The 21,615-nt window shown below is 38.5% G+C and overlaps 2 protein-coding genes across 2 annotated transcripts in view; one reads left to right on the top strand and one right to left on the bottom strand.

Annotated features, from left to right (window-relative positions):
• The window catches only part of cdk9 (cyclin-dependent kinase 9 (CDC2-related kinase)), a gene marked incomplete in the record, with an annotated part of 6,113 nt that extends 4,485 nt beyond the window's left edge, over positions 1-1,628 (bottom strand). The window contains 2 exon segments of the mRNA XM_024268510.2: positions 1,272-1,385; positions 1,511-1,628. Of these exon segments, the coding sequence (XP_024124278.2) occupies positions 1,272-1,385; positions 1,511-1,551 (155 nt within the window).
• A 1,443-nt stretch (positions 1,629-3,071) lies between these two features.
• fpgs (folylpolyglutamate synthase) lies at positions 3,072-21,094 on the top strand (the record flags this gene model as incomplete). The annotated part of the gene is given in 15 exon segments (XM_024268509.1): positions 3,072-3,373; positions 5,622-5,750; positions 5,856-5,909; positions 6,514-6,578; positions 7,717-7,831; positions 9,961-10,038; positions 10,245-10,306; positions 12,405-12,507; positions 13,432-13,509; positions 13,583-13,730; positions 16,329-16,412; positions 16,562-16,712; positions 19,142-19,217; positions 19,343-19,409; positions 20,342-21,094. Coding segments are annotated over 15 exon segments (1,728 nt in total). The 3' UTR covers positions 20,719-21,094.
• Positions 21,095-21,615: the final 521 nt, after the last annotated feature.

A 21,615-nucleotide genomic window follows, 5' to 3' on the forward strand; every position in this document is an offset into this window, starting at 1 on the left:
AGCTCTTATGGTTCTCTGTAGTTTTCTACAGGCTGTTTTATTAGGTTTAGTAGAATGAATATTGAAAATATAGTTCATGGTTTTGGTCTGCCACCCTAAGATTTAAAGTGCCCCCCCACCAGCCACTCCATAAAACATTTCTGCAGGGGACACCAACAGGCTGAACAAACTAATAAGGAAGGCTGGCTCCATCATCGGCTGCAAGCAGGACACCTTTGAAGCTGTGGTGGAGAGGAGGACCCTCAACAAGCTGCTATCCATCATGGATAACCCAGACCATCCTCTCCACCCAGTCCTGGACAAACAACAGAGCGCCTTCTCCAAAAGGCTCAGACAACTCCGCTGTTCCAGGGACCGCTACAAGAAATCATTTCTGCCACATGCAATAAGACTGTATAACTCCTCATTGCTCTGTAACAGATAACCCACAAACTGACTTTTTACATGACTCTGTTCATTCCTGCCTCAATTTGCACACTCCCTTTATTATATTCTGCGCATTACAATTTGCACAATTTGCTTTTGTTTTTATTGTATATTATTTTTTCCTTATTTTTTGTAAATATTGCTTTTTTGTCTGTATATGCCTGATGCTGCAACAGCCTAATTTCCCAACCTGGGATGAATAAAGTATTGCTATTCTATTCTATTCTATTTCTGAAGGCGCCACTGCATCTTTGGACTGTGGGAGAAACCCGAGTACCTACTGCCTATTTAACCCAAGCATGGACAGGAGATAATGAACTCGGTGCAAGAAGATCATCTGGGGAATCGAACTAGTGACTTGGAGGCTGACTAACCACTGCACTGCAATAATTGGTGATGATTAGTCGACTATTAAAATAATCATTTGTGGCAGCACTACAGTCCAATGACACATAGAAATTAAAAATACAGTCAATCTTTTCAAACTGTCCTTAAGAATAAAAACAAAATAAATTTTCAGAGCTTCCCTGTGTCTACTTGCTGTAAAAACTACTAGTTTTGATACCAATTAGGTAAAATGCAACCATTTCCCACAATACACCTGGGCACATCTTTTGTTTTGGCTCCTTAAGGTATCGGATATATAATTTTTATTTACAGTCCGTGATACCGCAGTTCACTGATCCCTTAAAGAACTGCACCATTAGAAGAACTATAGTTGTTTATGAGTAACAGAAATCCGCTCTGGAACATTAGCTAGCCATAGGGCTAACACTTACGACATTAGCATTTACGACAAAGTGATCGAATGACTCAATCAATGAACACAACCAAATAATACTCACCCGAATGTTCCCTGTCCGATCTTGGCCATCTTTTCATACTTGGAAAATTCGTCGCAGAAAGGGAATTCCACTCCATCGTAGTATTTAGACATGATGGCGGCCTCCCGGTCGGGCCTTTACAGGGAGAAAAACACCATTTCAGAACGTAACAAAACATACTGCGAAGCGAGGAGCGTTTGTAAACAGAAATAAGAATAAAAAGGTCATGCAGGCCACTGATTTTATTCCTTAGTTCTTACTTTTCAGCCGCACTGGCGTTGCTAGTTTTGTCCCGTTGCATTGCTGAAGCGGAGCGGCACGTCTTCTTCTTCTAATGTACATTAACGGTTGGCAACCAGCTTATGTAGCAATACTGCCCCCTAGAGGCCTGGAAGCACTCGGATCATTTAAGCGTATTTGTGTTGTTTCCTTCACTTGTAAATTTAAAAAACACACAGTTTGAATTCGCATATATTCACATATATACAATAATTATTTTCTCGTTTTTTGTCCACTCACAATGTTAAATGTTAAAACAGCTGCTACAGATAAACAGTGTAAATAGACTAGAACTCTATCACGTAGTTTTTAAAACAAAAGGTTTGTAGAACTTTTGATACTTTGGTGAATATTAAAAAATAATCTCCTCTCTCCAACAATCTATCTGAATCCTTCATGTGATGTTAAGGTCATTTGTTTTCAGGATGCTTACATGCGCATATGGTTTAACAATGATGGCGAGAAAATATTTATACAACTGAGACAGGGGTTGATAACTTTTAACTGTAAAAGAGCCATTTGGGCTCGTTTTCTACTGATCAAAACCTAGTAGGAGCTGCATAGTCTTTCTTTAGCCTTTAAATAATTTAGATGCCTTCATGAAATTATTTTTTTAATAATAAATAGGAATTATCTCAATTTTTTGGCACAAACAAAAACAAAAATACTGTGTAAAAAAAACCTAGCATCTCTCTAAATGTGATGTCTTTCTTTCTTTTTTGAACAGCTAGTAACCAATGTTGTTCAGCATAAGATAATATGTGCTTTTAACTCATAAAAGATCAAAGTTTTTCCCAAAGTTTTTCTTTGCATATAAAATCTGTTCATTCTAGAGGTAGAGTTGAACAAACAAGACGTCTTCAGGTCAACAGGATGTAAAAACCTACATAGTTTATCATCTATGTGAACCTCAGCCATCAGTTTATGCATTTAACTAATCGAAATTTAATAAATGATAATAAAGTAATCCTTACTCTAAAAAAATGTTATTCTATTTTTTATTGAATTATTGATTTTTTGCTCTTTTTCCCATCTTCATCCTCAGCAGTCTTACTCTACTGGGTTTTGTTATTTTAGTTTGGGGTTGGATCTTGGTAGTTTGCGGGCTTTATTTATTTGTTTATCTCATCTGAGCTTCCCCCAAAGATTTTCTTTTGGGTCTAGGTTTTGAAACTGTCTAAGTTTGGCTGTGTGCGTCAGGTCATGTTGGACGATCCAGCCCCGACCCATCTTTAATGCTCTGATTGAGGGAAGGAGGTTGATCCCCAAAATCTCACAATTCCTCTCCTAGTAGGGCTGGATTAATAAAATCAATTATTCGATTTGAGCTTAATAGATCAACAATTGATTCATAAAAATATAAATCGATTTAGCACATAGATCTAAAGCCTGCTAGCTTGATGCTAACGTTTAATGGAATTTCCCATAGAACGGCTAATGCTAACGCTCGGTCGACCTAAAAACACATTGCTGACTAAATAAATATCTTTATAAACTCACAGGCAGGAGTTTTCCAAACTCTTTTACTGAATTTTTTTAAAGTAACTATTGTTTGAAGTCTGCCATACTTCTTTTATTAGTTATTATAATGTATATTTTTGTGCCTATTATCAAAGAAGTCTAATTCATGACGTAGTACAGCCAACCTCCTACAATTGGGCACAACTTCCTGTGACGTAGTCGTTGTACAATGGCGTAGTAGGATGGTGTATTTTTCACCCACGTTCCAGCGAGGCTCCCGGTTTTCCGCTTTGCTCCGTGAGCGGGATTTGTGGTGCAGGCTGGCGGGATTCAGACATCGGAGCACCCAAACGGCTCACCAGCTTCCCGGAATGGAGTACCAGGTAAGCCGGCGTGTGACTGTGTGTGCCGGTGCAGAGAGAGCTAGCTCGTTAGCGAGACAGCTGTGGAAGTTCACGAAGTTTAGACAGCAGCTGCATGCTCCCCGCGCGCGCGGACGGAGTGATGGCTGACGGCGCCGTACGCTCACGCGCCGCTCCAGGAGCTGCAGCGCGGGAACGTTCGCCATTAAAGCCCGAGAACCCTCACTGACTGCAGCTTGACGCGTGCTGAGGGCTGCAGAACACTGACACGGAGTTCAGGGACATGTTTGAACTGTGAACTGTTCAAACACACCGCCATATTCCCACGTGTAAACTTCATTTTAGCTCTGATAAAAGCTGACATTCTAATGCATCTCTGTTGCTTCTTTGAAACTTAGTCTGAGGGACTTATAAAAACATATTGGACAAACTGTTTGGTTGAATTGATGACAACTCTACTAAAAAAAATATGATAAAAATATTGTTTGGCACTTTGAAAGCAGATATTTGTAGTCAAGCTTCTTTCGCAATTCACAACATTGATTGGTATTTCACAACACATCTGTCACGTGTCAGCTTGAGCATCAGTCACAGCTGGAAAACTGGTTCATGATGTTGACAAGTCCTTTCATTTCACCACAACATTCTGACTCAACGTATGGATCAAAGACCTGCAGTTTTTGACTTACGTTTGAAACGTGTGAATTTAAATCTTCAGAGATGGTCATCACCTGACCGGTCATAAGGCAGGGGTGTCAAAATCAATCGCACAGGGGGCCACAATCTAAAACATACGTTAGGTTAAGGGCAGAACAGGATCAACATTTATTGAACACTCTAAAACTACATTTTAAACTCTAAAAACGTAACTTTAACGCGGACAGAACCTCGGGACACGGTCGGTGCCGGTACCCTAACCTTACCCTGCTCCACGTCTGGTACCAGGTTAGGATATCAATAAAGTCCACGTCCCAGTACCGAACCAGTACCAGTTTGAGACCCTTGATTTAATTGGATGTAAGGCTGTCACATATGATCATTTTAATAATCGACTAATCACTGATTATTTTTTCCGATTAGTCGACTAATTGGGTCATATGCAAACTGGATGTAGAACATCTTAACCATCATGAGCTTTAAACTCACTACAAACTAGATATATAGCATCACCTGTGATAATGCTAGTGTGAATGCTGTAAGATGAATTTGCCCACTAAAGATGCTGAAATTGATAGCTAAAATTGTGGAAGCTGAAAGCTAAATATTAGTTTAATGCTAAATTAGCCTAAAAAAACAAACAAAAAAAGCCTAAGTTAGCCAGCTAGCATGTAGCTGAAACATTAGCTAAACTTCAAAACAGCCTAAAAAATCGTAATACATGTCAAAATAGTCCAAAAAGTTAGCAGAACGTTATTATAACTTTCAACTTTACTACACTCTGACTCCATATAATATAAAGTAACGACTAATCGACTATTAAAATAGTTGTCAACAATTTCAATAGCTGATTAGTCGTTGATTAGTCAATTAATTGTGGCAGCCCTAATTGGATGTCAAAAATGAGGAGTTGGGGGGCACCCAAACGTCAAATTTGTGACGTGGAGGGGTCCTTAGCCATCCGTCAAAATGTGACGACTTGGGAATAAAAATGTGTTACAAAATGTTACCAAGATGTAAAAAGATCTGGAAGGCCAGATATAATCGCCCCAGGCCTTGACTTTGACACGCGTCATAAAGCATTTTAAGGTAAACCAAGAAGCTTCATTTAAAAGCCAAAAATCCTTTTTTTTCTACCTGTGGGTGTTATCCCGATCAACAGAATCTCATCCTGACTTTAAACACATCTGAATAAACCTGATATTGTGTTTTCAAGGTTAAATAAACCAACTGTTGTCATTAATGCCATTTATATCAAACAGATGAGCACCTTTTTATTCATCAGCTTTCATTGATCCACACTCTTCAATCTCATTATTTCACTGATACATTTTAAAGGGTGTGAACTGTATCACGATCCGAATGTGAACACACATTCACACTGATGGTGGCTCCTCTGACTATTCACCTGTTGAAAAGCAAAAAGAAAATAATGTCATTCTAGTTAATTGAGCTGAAAGAGGACAGATGCAGGATTACATCTAGTGGTGGATTTTGGAGATTTTCCCATAACAGAGGGATGTAGGGGATCCATGTAGAGTTTAGGAAGCTATTTAAAACTGTACGTCAGGTACACCATGCATTTCAACCACTATTTTTCATTTTTACCCAGGATGCCATTTGCACTTTGAACACACTGCAGACCAATGCCAGTGCTCTGGAGCAGGTACGGCTAGAGAGAAACCAGCCTCAGCAGCAGCTGCAGGCCATGGAAGGGTTTCTGGAGCGAGCCGGCCTCACAGTAAGATGATAAAACCTTCATGGATGTGAAGTCTGGGACTGGAAATGGAGACATGGCTACATGGATTGTTGTCTTTTTTATTTCTGACATGTCTTTGTTTTAAAGGTAGAAGAGCTGAATCGTCTTAATATTATTCATGTCACTGGAACAAAAGGCAAGGTGAGTTCTTAGTGTCAATTCTGTTTTAACGATCCACATATATGGACTTTGAAGAGCAAACCCATTTTTTCAGTTACATACCAGCTGTTTTGACTGACCTAAGTTGCTTTTTTTTTTTTTTAGTTTTTTTATGCTAATTTGGCATTTAGTTAATATTTTAGCTGGCTATCAGCGTCATATCTAGAAACGGGATTTGTTTCTCTGGAGCATTGTACCACGGTGGAGTTCAGAGCTCATTCTGTCACACCGAGGACTTTGACACTCACATGGCTTTGCTCACTCGCATGTGAAAGTGAGCCAATTGTCTTGGCTACAGCAGGCTGCTGAACTATTTAGGAAAACAGGAAGTAGTAATGCATGTTAAAACTACAAAGGTGAAGGAATTAATTCTAACTAAGGGTAATACAGCTACTTGTACTGTATACTAGCTGTCTTGTATTATCCCTAAAGGCAGTGATACTCGGCCTTGAACATGGTAACATTGCTTTCTGTTTTCACTATTTTGATCAGAATAAATGTTTTTGCTGAGTTGATCTTGGTTCTTTTACTTTCAGAGCAGCCTGGTACATAAACTTTTCCCTGAGAACTCGTTTCTGTCTTTCAGGGTTCAACATGTGCATTTACAGAGAAGATTTTAAGAAGTTATGGCTTTCGCACAGGATTTTACAGGTAAATCCTTAAACCCTTTACTCAGTCTTCACATTCAAATTATTAAAGTTTTTTTTAATCTTCCAGCAGCTGAGCAAACAGATCAGAGCTGAGGACCTTTTGGATCGGACAGATTTATATATATAATAGCATGAGTTGAGCATATGACAGCATGTCCAAGTTTATTTAGTTTGACATTTGTACAGTTCACACAATATCCAATATAAACAAAGAATAAAAAAGGAATAGACAGAAGCTTGTGAAGCTCATTCGATGCCTTTCCTTGTTGTCTGTTTTATTTTTCCAGATGAATATTGTAAATTAATTTTGCCCTAAATATTGACTATCGGTAGGGGTGTAACGGATCACAAAACTCACTATTCAGATCGTGTCACGGTTTCAGGGTCACGGTTCGGATCAATTTTTGAATCAGTAAAAAAAACCAAGAAGATAAAAGCGGCTGAGGATAGCTGCTGCTCCTCACTGGGAGATCTGAACACGGAGACGATCCTTTTGTTCAGCTCTTCAACATAAATAAAGCTGATCTCTCTGTCCTCCATGACGAGTTCGAGTAAAGTGTTTGATGGAAGCTCCTCCCACACGCAGCGAGAGCTTCAGGTTAACAGACCTTTGGAAAACCATCAAGAAGTAACTTTGACACGTTAAAACAGAGATGGTGTACGGTACATGAATTTGACGCCAATTACGCCGCGGCAGGGTGATCTGCTGTACATGTGTGATGAACTGTGGCTATTGATCAGTTACAACTCTATTTCAAAGACATGATTGATCTCTAAATGTTCTGACTTTTTTTGCCTGTTTTTGTTTTGTTTTGTTTTCCTACACGTCCACACTGATCTTTTTGCAAAAATTAACGACAAACTGTAGAAAGACGGATTAGTTTACTACTAGTCATTAATAGTTTACCATTGCTACAGTACATTATGCAGCTTCCTTTTGAATACTGTGTTAACTTAAGTGGTTGGTGTAAACTTCAGCTCTGTGATTCGCTGCAGTTACCTGTAAAACAGGTGTGTTTATCGTTATCTTTTCACCCTATATGGACCATAAATCCATTGGATCAGTGTTCTGAACAAACGTATTACTCATATTATTAAGTCAAATTCTGTGCTCGCTTCCTGTCTCCCTCTTGTTTCAGTTCCCCCCATTTAGTACAAGTCAGGGAGAGGATCCGGATCAACGGGCAGCCTATTGGAAAAGATATCTTCACTAAATACTTCTGGCAGATTTATGGACGTCTTGAAGAATCTAAGGTAGAACAGGATGCGTCCTTTCTTCAAAGTTTTTTGAACTGAAAAAAGGAACTGTCAATGGCTAATTCACAGAGTTGAATTGTTCTCATTCAATTAAACCATTATTTATTCATTATCTGGGGATGTTCCTATCAGATGATTTTTTTCTCTTTCCTAAGTTTGTCTGGCATGGCCATTACGGTCCAAACAAAATAAAACATAAAAATGTCAAAGATGAGCCGCCTGGTCTACTCTACAAGCAGAACTTCAAACCTAAGATCAGGAGTGTCAAACTCAAATGTACAAGAGGCCAAAATCCAAAACACACCTTAGTTCGCGGGCTGAACAGGATAAACATTTATTGAACACTCTAATACTACATTTTTAAAACTTTAAAACTGTAACTTTTTAACATAATTATGAACTACATATATAACATTACCTGTGATAATTCTAGTGTGAATGCTGTAAGCTGAATTTGGCCGCGGAAGATGCTGAAATTGATAGTTAAAAATGCTGAACCTGATAGCTGAAATCACTGAGGCTAAAAGCTGAAAACACTGAAGCTGATAGCTAGCTAAAATATTTGAAAAAAACTGATAATAATAAAAACTAATAAAAAAAAAAAGAAAAAGACTTAAGTTAGCCAAAACCGCTAGCATGTAGCTAAAATATTTGCTAAACTCCAAATTAGTCCCAAAAACTAGCAGAATGCCCATTTTTAAAACTTTAAAACTGTAACTTTTTAACATAATTATTAATAATAAAAAGGCAGGAATATTATTCCAGAATAAATCAACTTAAGCCTTAAATAACTTTCAATATTTTACTCTCCATAAAAATATATTTTATGACCTTAGGTAATATAATATTATATGGATACAGTTTACTCTGAAAGGCTTAACATTAGCATGATATAGGGCCTTTAAACATGATTATTTTAGGCTGTGTCCAATCTAAGCAGAACGTCTGTGGTGCTGTCCCTAATTGTTGTCACAGGTTTTAAAGGATTTCAGTCCAAAATGAGACTTAACGTGGATTCACAGGATAAGCCTGACCCTCATGTGACAACAATTTGACCGCATGGTGAGCGTTAGGGCTCCTTATTTTCTCAATTTTTTTTAGAAGTAAGAAGAAAATTCCAAATAAATGATGGCCTTTATGTGTCATTGACACTACAGGAAAACTCTTCTTTATAATCTACTCAGATGGACTTGGTAACGTTTAATATTAAGGCCATTAATTATGAGATGAAAGCTACAACTTTCATAAATTAGACTTGTTTCTTAAAATAATTTCACAAATGTCAGATTAGATGAACACATCAGGTTGTTAGGCTGTTAGATTCTCAATATCATCCAGTGTTCCATGGATTCTCTAAAGGAGAAGTTCTAACTAAAATGTTCAGATCATTAACATTGGAAACATTGTTCTGCTTCTCCTGGAGGACGTTTCAGTTTGGACACTAGGTGGTGATCACGGTATAACAGTACACTTTATTCCAGAAGAAGAAGAAAGTATGAGGAAAAAACGGGGAGGGAAAAAAACGTGTGAAAAATAACTTCTATTTCATAAATAATTAGTTTTTTCGTGTTCTAAAGGTAACATATGATCATATATTTGGGTATAGTTCACTCTGAAAGGCTGAAGAAAATCATGGTATGTCCTCTTTAATAGCAGGTTAGCTTGAGAACGAGTAGGACACTGGCCCTCGAAGCCTGGAGTTGACACCTCGGTTTACAGGTTTTCTATCATTGGTCCGTTTAAGGCTTCTCAGCTGTTGGTCATTGTTTAGTTTTTGTGAGGACTCTCATTCATCCTTGTTTGTGTCAGTTCAGGAGTGAACTCTCTTGAAAAAGAACTTAAACATTTTCAACAAACTAGTTTTCCTGATGATCTTACTGAAACGTTTTCTTCTTTTTGTTAATGTTTAATCTGCTCCTGATAATTATTTGACATATGGAGTTTAGTCTTTTACCACCAACAGAACAGTTACTTACTTTTCACAAAATTTTCACCAGCATAAAATACAAGGTGGAATGTTTTGTAAGAGAGATTTGAGGGAAACAAACTAAAAATCCCAGTTCTGGTTGTTTTTGATGTTACTCAGTTTGAACAGAACGTTCACTTTGTCTGTTTCATCTGCTTAGCAAACCTATGGGGGAACAATGCCAGCATACTTTCGTTTTCTCACCATCTTGGCCTTCCATGTCTTTCTCCAGGAGAAGGTAATCGAATAATCTGCATAAACTCACTGTAGTTTTTAGTTAATCTGTCTACTAAACTATTGGAAAAAGCTAACTTTTTAAATCTTAAGGCAGACAAAGGTTTAACTAAAGTTTTATCCAACTATTGTTGTTTAAATAAGTTTAGATTCTGTTTATGAAAGTTGTTGTGTAATGAAACAAACTTTTTTGGTGTTGCCTTTGTCCAGGTTGATGTGGCTGTGATTGAGGTTGGGATTGGTGGAGCATATGACTGCACCAACATAATACGGTAGGGTCCCACCCACAGACTAGAATAACCCAATAAAGACGGACCAGTAAATCCAGAACTCTACCCTTTGGCTTAGCTGCTTCCGCCTTCCACTCCATTCTTTCCTCATTCATGAACAAGAGCTCAAAATACTGAAACTCCTCCCCTTGGGCCAGGAGCTCCCCATATTACTCTGAGAGGTCAAGCCACCTTTTTCTGGTCACGAACCATGTTCTCTTACTAGCAGGTTCTAACTATCCATCCAGCTGTTTCACATTCATCCACAAACCGCTCCAGTGCACACTGAAGGTCCTGGTTCAAACAGGCCAACTACCATAATCTGCAAAAATACTGCACTCCCCAAACCAGACTCCCTCTGGCTTCTGGCTGTGCCTAAAAACTCTATTTGTAGAAATCACAAAAAGAACCAGTGACTAAAGTTTGACTTACTGCAGGCAATATGAACCAAACTCCTGTCCTGGTTGTGCAGAGACCAGACGGCCCTTAGCCGTGAGCCCCTGACCCCATGTTCCTGAAGCTCCTGGCACAGATCACTGTGGGGGACACCACTGAACGCTTTCTTCAAATGCTCACATTCAGAATGGATGGACCAGCTCCCAACATGCCCCCATACTGTGTATGTCTGGAGGAGTTAATTCTTTTCATTTTAGGTAGTGCTGCCACAAACGATCATTTTGATAGTCGACTGATCAGGTCATGTGGATGTAAACACACATCTTAACCATCATTAGCTTTAAACTAACTAAAAGAAAGACAATATGATAGTTTATTAAACCTTTAATGAATTGTGCAGCTTCTGTCGTTCATTAGTTTATGGGATTAAAACAAGATTAAACTAGAAAAGTTGCATTACCTGTGATAATATAGTGTGAATGCTTTTGCTGAAAGTAGTCGCTGAAGATGCTGAAGCTTTTTGCTGAAAATGGTGACGTAATTGACTTTAATTGCTGCAGGGATTCACTGAAAATACAAAAGATATTTGCAAAATGTAAAATTTGCTAAAAGACTAGAAATTTAATTAAAGAACTTTGAAAGAGCGCTGAAGTTGACCTAAATTTCTGAAAATTTTGTAGTTTAATTGCTTACTTAAAAATCCCTAATACATGCCAATTTTGCAAAAAAAATTAGTGTGTTACTTAAATATGAGCTGAACTCAAATTAGCCCCAAAAACTGTAGTGGATGTCAAATTATCCAGAAAAGCTAGCTCGTAGCTTCAATACTAGCTAAACTCTAAAATAACCTAAAATTGCTCATTAAACTAAATTACTCAAAAACGTTAGCATGTTGCTAAAATAGAAGCTGAACTCTAAATCAGGCTAAAAAAACTCAGTAGATAACAAATTAGCAAAAAACATTAGCATGCTGCTAAAATATTAGCTAAACTCCATTTTTTTTGAAAATTACTCTAAAATATTAAAACATAGCCTATGAATAAATTTAAAGGTTTGTTGATAATCTACTTAAAATTTGAAGACTTTCTTATTCATCTACTATGGGACATATTTTACTCAATCTTTCAAAAACTATAAAGTTCATGAATACCAGAAGTACAAGCAGTAATGTCCTGAATGTTTAGAGACCAAGATTTCTAAAATCACTGAAAGTGTAAATTTTTAAGTCAAAAAACCTACAGAAAGGAGCAGGAGAATCACTATAGTGATTGATTACTAAACATTCACACAATTAAATGAGGTCGGCATCTGAAACAAGGAACTATTTTTCACTAAAGATAAAGTTTTGGTCTCAGTGACTCAAATATAAATATTATAAATAAACTATAACTCCATAAATCAACGACTAATTCAGTATTAAATTAGTCGTTGACTATTTTAATATTGAATTAGTCGTTGATTAGTCGACTAATCGTGGCAGCACTAACTTTAGGTGGTGTTAAAGTACTCAGAGGATATGTGGTGAAGAGTGTATGTTCAGAATGTTTGCCCAGGATTCTGAATAAAAACGGTTTACACTTTATATTAAACGTATTTGTCATTGTTCTAAGTACTTTCCTCTCCATTTGACTCTCACATACTGTGTTTCAACAAACTGTCCTCAGAACTTGTCGGTGTTTAATGGCTCTTCTCCGTGTGTGAACAGAAAGCCCTGGGTGTGTGGGGTTTCCTCTCTGGGGATAGACCATACTCAGATTCTTGGAGACACTATTGAGAAGATTGCATGGCAGAAAGGAGGCATCTTTAAGGTACGTCTAAAGGTCAACAGCATTAACAGGCTGGAATTCCTGCAGTAGGACAGCACAACTCCAACATCCAGTTAATGTCATTAATGAAACTGTTCAAAGGATCTAGATCAGGGGTCGTCAACCTTTAGCAGTAAAAGATCCATTGGACTCGTTTTCTACTGATCTAAACCTAGAAGGAGCTGTATAGTCTTACTTTAGGCTTTAAGAAATTTAGATTTACATTCATTACCCTCTTTTTTTAATTATAAATATGAATTATGTCTATTTTTTTGCATGAATAAAGACCGAAATCTAAAAATAACCTAGTATCTCTCAGAATGTGATTTCTTTCTCTTTTAACTTAATTTCAAAATAAAAGATGCTCTGTATTCTGGAGGTAGAGTTGATCAAACAAGACGTCTTCAGGTCAACAGGATGTAAAAACCTACATAGTTTATCATCTATGTGAACCTCAGACATCAATTTATACATTTAACTCATCTAAAGTAAATAAATGCTAATTAAGTAATCCTTACTTAAAAACATTTTTTTTGTTTTTTTCTCCTCTTTGTCCTCAGCAGTCTTACTCTGCTGGGTTTTGTTATTTTAGTTTGGATCTTGGTAGTCTTAGTTTACAGGCTTTGTTTATTTGTTTTCTTTAGTTAGTTTTGGTTAGACAGACATTATCAGGAGCTGCTGACTCTGACGGTCGACATGTCTGGATCAGCAGTCTCCATGAATTATTTTATGTTTGGAGCCACTATGGAGAGATAAAAGAGACACATGTGGATCTGGAGCTGCAGGTTGAAGACCTCTGACCTAAATAAACTAATGCCAGTTTTCAGCAAAAGACTGATACACACATTTCAGTTTCTTTCCATAAATTTTAACTCAAAGTTATGCCTCCCAAATCAGTGGATATCGATGATGTAAATGTCTTCTCAGCCTGGGGTTCCTGCCTTTACCGTCAAACAGCCAGAGGGCGCCATGGCCGTGCTGAGGGATCGGGCTAAAGAGATCAAAGTCAGTTTCAGTCTCGTGATGTAAAAGTGGTGGAAATTTCTCAGTTAATGCAAGAAAGACCTTTTTTTTGCAGTGTCCTTTGTGGGTGTGCCCAGATTTGGGTGACTACCAAACAGATGGCACACCTTTCCATCTGGGCTTGGCAGGAAAGCACCAACACTCTAATGCATCCCTGGCCCTTCAGCTGAGTAACAGCTGGCTGAAAAAGAGATGTTCACCTGGTGAGTTCTGCAGTACAAGCCAAAGACACATTTGGTATCTCTTATTAGCATTTTGGTCATATGATTATATCAAAAGATTGTATTTAAAATGGCCTGTAAAATCTGTTTCAACGAGTGTCAAAACTTTCTGCAGTCCCTCCAGGAGTTCACAATGTTTTGATCGCACTGATTCCCACACACAGACAGCAACGACCACTGTACCTTTCCTGATCGCTCTCATTGGGAACACGATTCAGCAGCAGATATCTTTATCAACAGAACATTAGGCTTTATATCCAGGGGCCTCAGTGTGGCATAAAAACTGGTCCTTTCAGTCTGGTAACATAAAATGACCTCATATTTCACCTAAAGAACCTGAAACGTTTCTGTAAACTCACATGGTAAATTCCCACACACACCTGCAGACTGAACACCTGTTGGGTTTAGACTTTTGTTTGTCCTACCTTGTAACCGTTGAAGGAAAACAGACCTGTTTACCTCCACCTTCATGAGGAATATTTCCTGAATGTGATCCTTAGCTTGGATTTTTGATGGGAAGTAAGAGTCTGATCAGCCATGTCAGAAAGTGGGAATGTCTAAAAATGATGGTGAGTCTGGTCGGTTAGACTGGTGAGGATTTATGGGCTCATTCTGAGTTAAGATAGTGGTTTAGCAATGAGCTAGCTTCTTTGGCTATTTTGGTGTCAACTGAGGTCTTTGGGGCTAATTTTGAGCTAAACTAATATTTATGGGCTAATTTTGAGTTAAGCTAGTATTTTAGCAACATGCTAGCTTCTTTGGCAAATACTGAGGCTTTTAATACAAATTCTGAGTTAAGCTAGTATTTCAGTAACGCAGTAGCTTTTTTGGCTAATTTGGCATCTACTGAGGTTTTTGGGGCTAATTTTGAGCTAAGGTAATATTTTTCGCAAGATGTTAGCTTTTTTGGCTAATTTGGCATCCACTAAGGATTTTTTGGAGATGAGCTAAAATCTGAGCAAAATGGCACTTTTTTGGCTAATTTATTGAGGTTTTGGGCTAATTCTGAGCTTTTACGCATTTTAGCCCTTCTGCTCTCCTAGGCTTGTTTACATTAAAAGTGGGGTCATCTGGACCCCTCAAGACAGTGTGCTACACTTTTTTTTCAATGATTGTTGATCTTTACTGGTGTCCAATGACAGACATGAAGTCTTGTCCACCTTTAACATGAAAGTGCTAACACCTCAATGTAAGGGTGGGGTCATCTAGACCCCATAAGAGAGCACGAGGGGTAAATTTTATATATATTTTTTCAAGAAATCCTTCAAATTCTTTGTGCACTTAATGCAATTTCTTCAACTTTAAGTCCTTTAGCAATTTTAGCTGTATGCAAATAGCTTCAGCAATTACAGTAGATTTCTACAACATCTTTCAACAAAAGCTTCAGCATATTCATCAAAAAGTATTCAGACAAGCATTAGTGCAGGTAACGCAACTATTCTAGTTTATATTTGCACACATATGTGTGTGGTGCTTCAAAACAGAATAAAGGAAAATACTTCGGTTCACACTGAGTACATGCTGCGGGTTTGTAGTCTGGAGATACCGCAGTGAACTCTCTGCTTCCTGCAACATCATCCAACATGACTGGTTTAGGAGTTGGTCAGAAATGGTTTGGGGTGGCTTTTCTTTGGAGGGCTGCACAGTTCTGCATGTGCTCACCAGCGGTAGCCTGACTGTCAATAGGTTTTGAGATGAAGCTCTCAGACCTTTCTAGGCTGGTGCGATTGGCCCTGGTTCTTCCTAATGGAAGATAATGCTGGACCTCATGAGGCTGGAGTGTGTCAGCAGTTTCTGCTGGACAAAGTTATTGATGTAATGGACTGGTCTGCCCGTTCCCCAGACCAGAATCCAGTTGAGCACATCTGGAACATCATGTCTCAGTGCGTCCACCAGGTTTCACCACAGACCGTCCAGGTGTTGGTGGATCCTCTCCCCCAGAATACCATCCTCCACCTCGTCAGAGGGATGTCCAGGTGTTGCAGGGAAGTCATACAGGCATGTGGAGGCCACGCCCACTTCTGATCCCATTTTGACTTGTTCCAAAAATATTACACCCATGCTGGATCAGCCTGTAGTTTATTTTAGCCGCATGCTGCCTTAAGCCCAGCTGCTCGGCCTGTTGAATTAGTTTTTAGTCAAACATGCCACCTGCCTCATACAACAGGATTGTACACAGATAACTTACAGTACTAGCTATTGGATCTAACTGGAACCTCACAATATAAAACTTTTCAACTTTATCTGATAACTAGCTTAGCTTAGTATGTAAATAGAAAATTCCACAGCAATAAACAAACATATTTTCCCTACAGAACAAAAAATGACTGTTGACTGCTCTTATGGACCCACACTTTAATGTTTGCTGCTCTGTTTCCATTTGCAACTTTACCTTTGAAGTACTCAATAAAAACAGCTGTGCCCTCTAGTGGGGAGTCCAGCAAACAACACTTCAGGTTGATCTTCAGAACATGAAGTGTTCAGGAATCGGTGCCACTCAAAATCCTGGAAGGACTGGTTATTCATTTGGACTTACAGGTTTTACGTCCCCTTTGAAAAGAATGCATCTGTCTTGAACAGATAAGAGCCTTCCTGCAGTCCACCGTGAGAGCATCAAAGTACATCAAGCCCCTTCATTCAGGGTCAGCTCTGAGATGGTGATGGGTGAGTCCTCCACACTCCATTTCCTCCAGAAGATCCGAAGAATTGCCATTTGTTTTAATCAGTGTTGGACAAGTAATCAGGAAGGTTTGCACAGAGGTTCTGGCCAACATAAGTGTTGACATGCTGACATCATTTGTCTTTGAATTTAGGGCTTGCAGACACAGAGTGGCCAGGAAGGAATCAAACCCTGAAGAGTGGAAAGGTGGCTTACTTTTTGGATGGAGCTCACACAGTTCGCAGTATGCAAGCCTGTGTGGACTGGTTCCAAGTAACTGCAGCCCAGCATGAGAGGAATGCAAGGTGAAAATCGGGCTCTTCTGCTTATCATGATTTCATGTTGTTCATTTCCTTCTGATTTTCTTGGACCACTTGGAGTTTAATACGAGGGAGAAAAGCACATGGTGGTGTTGAGTTTGTGTCTATCACTGTAAACTGCCAGAAAGCTACAATGTGTTTTAGTTTCACAGTGTGAGCAATAAAATAAATCGTGGAGGGTGATGACTCCACAGGTTTTCTGTTAATCTCACAACATTTTGAACAAGAGAACTTGCAAGGAGATTTTCAAAAGAGAATCTTAGATTCTCCTGTAATACCATAGCTGCTAAGAGAAAATAAAGCAATAAACTATCTGTATTTCTAACCCAGGGGTCGTCAACCTTTAAAAGTAAAATATCCGTTTGGACTCGTTTTCTACTGATCAAAGCCTAGAAGGAGCCACATAGTCTTACTTTAGCCTTTAAGAAATTTGGATTTGCATTCATGACCTTCTTTTTAAGTAATAAATATGAATTATTTCTATTTTTTAGCACTAACAAAAACAAAATTATAAAGAGAAACTACCATCTCTTAAAATGGGATTATTTTTTCTACTTATTTTCAAAATAAGAGACACTGTCAAACAGGATAATCTCAGTGCAGCTCTGAACAGCTAGTAACCAGTGTTGTTCAGCATAAGATAAAATGTGCTTTTAACTGATAAAAGATCAAAGTTTTACCAAAGTTTTTCTTTCCATATAAAATCTGTTCATTCTGGAGGTAGAGTTGATCAAACAAGACGTCTTCAGGTCAACAGGATGTAAAAACCTACATAGTTTATCATCTATGTGAACCTCAGACATCAATTTATACATTTAACTAATCTAAATTTAATAAATGATAAATAAGTAATCATTACTTAAAAAGATTTGCTATTTTCTTTTTCTTTTCTTTTTTTTTGTTATTTTTCTCCTCTTTGTCCTCATCAGTCTTACTCTGCTGGGTTTTGTTATTTTAGTTTGGGGTTGGATCTTGGTAGTCTTAGTTTACAGGCTTTGTTTATTTGTTTTCTTTAGGTAGTTTTGGTTCGGCAACTTTTGGGTCAACAGTCTCCATGAATTATTTTACGTTTGTCAAGGATCCACCATGGAGAGATAGAAGAGACACATGTGGATCTGGAGCTGCAGGTTGTAGACCTCTGATCTAACCCAACATGAAATATTCCTACAATTTGTGTATCACCAAGGATTTAAAATGATCTGTGTTAATATTTCTAGCTGGGAAAACCTGTTAGGTTAAAGAAACATGAAATGTCCAAAGTGTGAAACATCTGAACTGCCCCGTCTTAAAAGACAGATCTTTGGACAGATCCTCAGAACGTTCGGATCTGTCATTCAAGGATGTCCTGCAGTCTGAGTCTCGGTGGGAATGAATTCAGGCTCTTAGCTTAACAAGACATCAGGCTGGACCTTGTGGAGATGAAGTGTTGTCCCTAAAGCTCCGAAGTTCTTCGCCCCCTGACATCAGACTGCTGGATGGGGAGGGAGGATGATCTCCGTACTTGCCTTTTAGAGCAGACTGATCAAATAATGTGTACTTTAGGTTTTTTTAATTGAAATGTTTTTTTGAAAACATTAATTTTGTAGTGGTTTTTACATAGTTATTCTCATTGTACAAAAATAAATGCTAAACGGTCAATCATGCAGATATTTTTACTTGTTATATTTGTCTAATATTTATATTTTTTGTTGATCTTTTTGTTGTTGATTATTTTAATAGTCGACTAATCACCAATATTTTTTCCGATTAGTCGACTAATCGGGTCATACACAAAGAGTAAAGTAAACATCTTAACCATCATTAACTTTAAACTACAAACTAGATATATAGCATTATCTGTGATGATGCTAGTTTAAATGCTGTAAGCTGAATTTGGTCATTGCTAAAATCGCTGAAGCTGAAAGCTAAATATTAGTTAAAGGGCAAATTAGCCTAAAAAACTTAAAAAAATCCTAAATTAGCTAAAACAGCTAGCATGTAGCTGAAATATTAGCTAACTCCAAAATACTCTAAAAAACCTTAATAAATGCCAAAATAGTCCAAAAAGCTATCAGAATATCACTAGAACTTTTAACTGAACTACATTCTGACTCCATATAATGTAAAGTAACGATTAATCGACTATTTAATTAGACGTTTTAATAGTCGATTAGTCTTCGATTTGTCGACTAATCGTGGCAGCTCTATTGATCTCTAACATTAAGTTGTAACAAACATGCAAGAAACCAAATTTGGCAAATGTCTTCACACAACCACATAGTTATTAAGTATGGATTTTGACCCGAGGACACCGATCTGAAGGATACTTTATATTCCTTTGATAGTAGGAGGTATCCTCCTCAAATATGGGATCAGGAAACGGGCTTGAGGGAAGACCTGTCTTTATAAAGCATTGACGGTGGTTTATGTTGCAGTGGGCCGGTGACCAGAGTGCTGCTGTTCAACGCCACGGGGGACAGGGACTCTGCCGCCATGCTGAAACTGTTAGTGGTGAGTACGTCCGCCTCAAACCGGAGAGACGTCTCCGTGGAAAGGCTTCAAGGCCCAATGTCATTTTGTTCTGATATTTTCCCATGCCACTGTTTCATGCATCATGATGCTGTGCTTGCCCTCAGCCTTGCCATTTTGACTTTGCTGTGTTCTGCCCAAACATCACTGAAGTCATTGCCTCCTGCAGTGCTGGTAAGAGACACTTTTTGTTCAAATGTTCACAATGAAAAAGCTTTGTGGGAGGGGCAGTATGTATGCTCTGCTAATTAGAAATGTGTGTAAACCTTTGTTAAGAAAAATGTGTGAAATAACCCCATAATTCAAAGACATAGATCCCACTTCTGTTAGTTACACGTGTTTGTGTATATACACCTTTAGATCTAACCACGTCATTTGAGATTTGGGCTTTACTGGGCAATGGACTCCATGCACAGAGCTGTGTGACATATTTACGGTTTCAAATAAAACTGTTTACTTCCGGTTGTGCCTATCTATATGTGTCGACTTAGCAAATCTCCTTGTACTTTCCCAGGTATTCTCTAATCTTGATCATTTCTTCCATTGTGTGTTAGTTTGTCGTAATGTGTATACACGTCGACATCCAAAAAAACAAAGTTCGTCTTCCTGAAACACCAACACTCAAAACGCTATCATGAACTGTGTGATCATGTGACTTCTTCAGATGAAACGTTTCTATGTATGAACACTTAAAGCCTGTTCAACAGAACTTTAAACACGTAAACGAACTTTGAAGTGACTTTCAGAAAACTGATCCCACTCTCACATGACGAGGAGCCTCCATCTTCTTCATGGAGCAGTAGCAGTGTGCGCTAACGGTCACCTCGCCTGTGTGGAGACGTTTTAGGAACCAGAATCACGTCTCGGACTGCTTCTGCCTGACAATGAAAATGAAATTTACAAAAGTGTAGAAACACTCTGCTGTGGAGTAATGAAACACCACTGACAGGTCATACAGACAAAGAGCGATAATTAAATATGTCTTTCATGCTACTTAGCCCCCCCCCATTCTGATGTAGATTTATTTGTATTCTACCTCTTGATTCACAGAGGTGTCACTTTTCCTCACGAAACATCCAACTGTCCTGTTTCCCGTGTCTCCTCAGACCAGCAGAACTTCAACGTGTCTGTGGAGAACATGCTGACCCGCTGCATGGACAATGAGAGGAGCTGGCGCCTCCATAACTGCGGTGGGGATAAAGAAGGGGCTGAGCTGCTCATCGAAGAACGCCTGCAGCCGGTCCCTGAGACACAAGTAGACACCTTAGTCTTCCCCTGTATCCTCAGCGCCCTCCAGTGGATCACTCAGGGCAGAGATCCGGTTCTAGCAGACCCAGACAAACAAGTCTTAGCAGTTAAACCCAACATTAGGGCCAAAGCTGCCATTCTCCGTGAAGCAGCAGAAATCCATGTTCTCATCACTGGAAGCCTCCACTTAGTGGGGGGAGTCCTAAAGCATCTAAATCCCAAATATTCCAATTAAAAAAGCCCCTTAAGAACAGACTCTCCCTCTCTCTGTTTGTATTTCACTTTGGGGTCTACGCATAAATGTTTCTAACTGTGACACCACTGATGGCACTGGACTACACAAAAGCTCATCCAAGTTTCACTCTGGAGTTTCAGTTAAACCGAATTCAGCCTTAAGTGATTTCAGCCAATTCTTCTTTGTATTTCAGTGCTTTATGGATAAAGGTGCTAAAGAAATGTCATCCGACGGGGCAGCATTCACTGAAGCTGCATGACAAGGACATTTTTAATCATTTTGAAATAATTAACTAGAACCATCTGAGTACAACTAATTCACTTGAAGAGTGTCAAATATATTTCTGGGTTGTGATAAATAAATACAGTTTAGAATATTTCTGGGTGTCTGTTGATTGTTTTTAGTGATGAGATCCCTATTTAAAATGTTTTAGTTGTCACAACTTGTGCGTTGATAAATTGCTATATATCTAGTTATAAGAATGTTAAAAAATTACAGTTTTAAAATTTTAAGAATTTAGTTTAAGTGTGTTCTATAAATATTTATCCTGTTCGGACCGAGACCTAAGGTGTGTTTTGGATTTTGGCCGCCTGTGTAGTTTAGTTTGACAGTCCTGATCTACAGTCTATGGGGGTCCAGGCCAACGGGATTCATCACTAGAGTTGACACGCGGGCTTTTTACTGTTGTCTAAGACAGTACAGAGTGACGCCATATTGGAATGATATAAAACAATAGCAGACACAGTCAAATGATTATAAGATGATTCATTTTGGTCCGATTTTAAAAAGGAAAAAAAGAGTGGGTAGTGGTGGCAGAGCATCGAGAAGATGCTCGACAACCGCATTTATACCACAGAAGAAGAAGGAGCGCGCGGACGCTAGTGACGTTTCCTGTTT

Source organism: Oryzias melastigma, linkage group LG12 (assembly GCF_002922805.2).
Source record: "Oryzias melastigma strain HK-1 linkage group LG12, ASM292280v2, whole genome shotgun sequence".
Taxonomy (NCBI): Eukaryota; Metazoa; Chordata; class Actinopteri; order Beloniformes; family Adrianichthyidae; genus Oryzias; species Oryzias melastigma.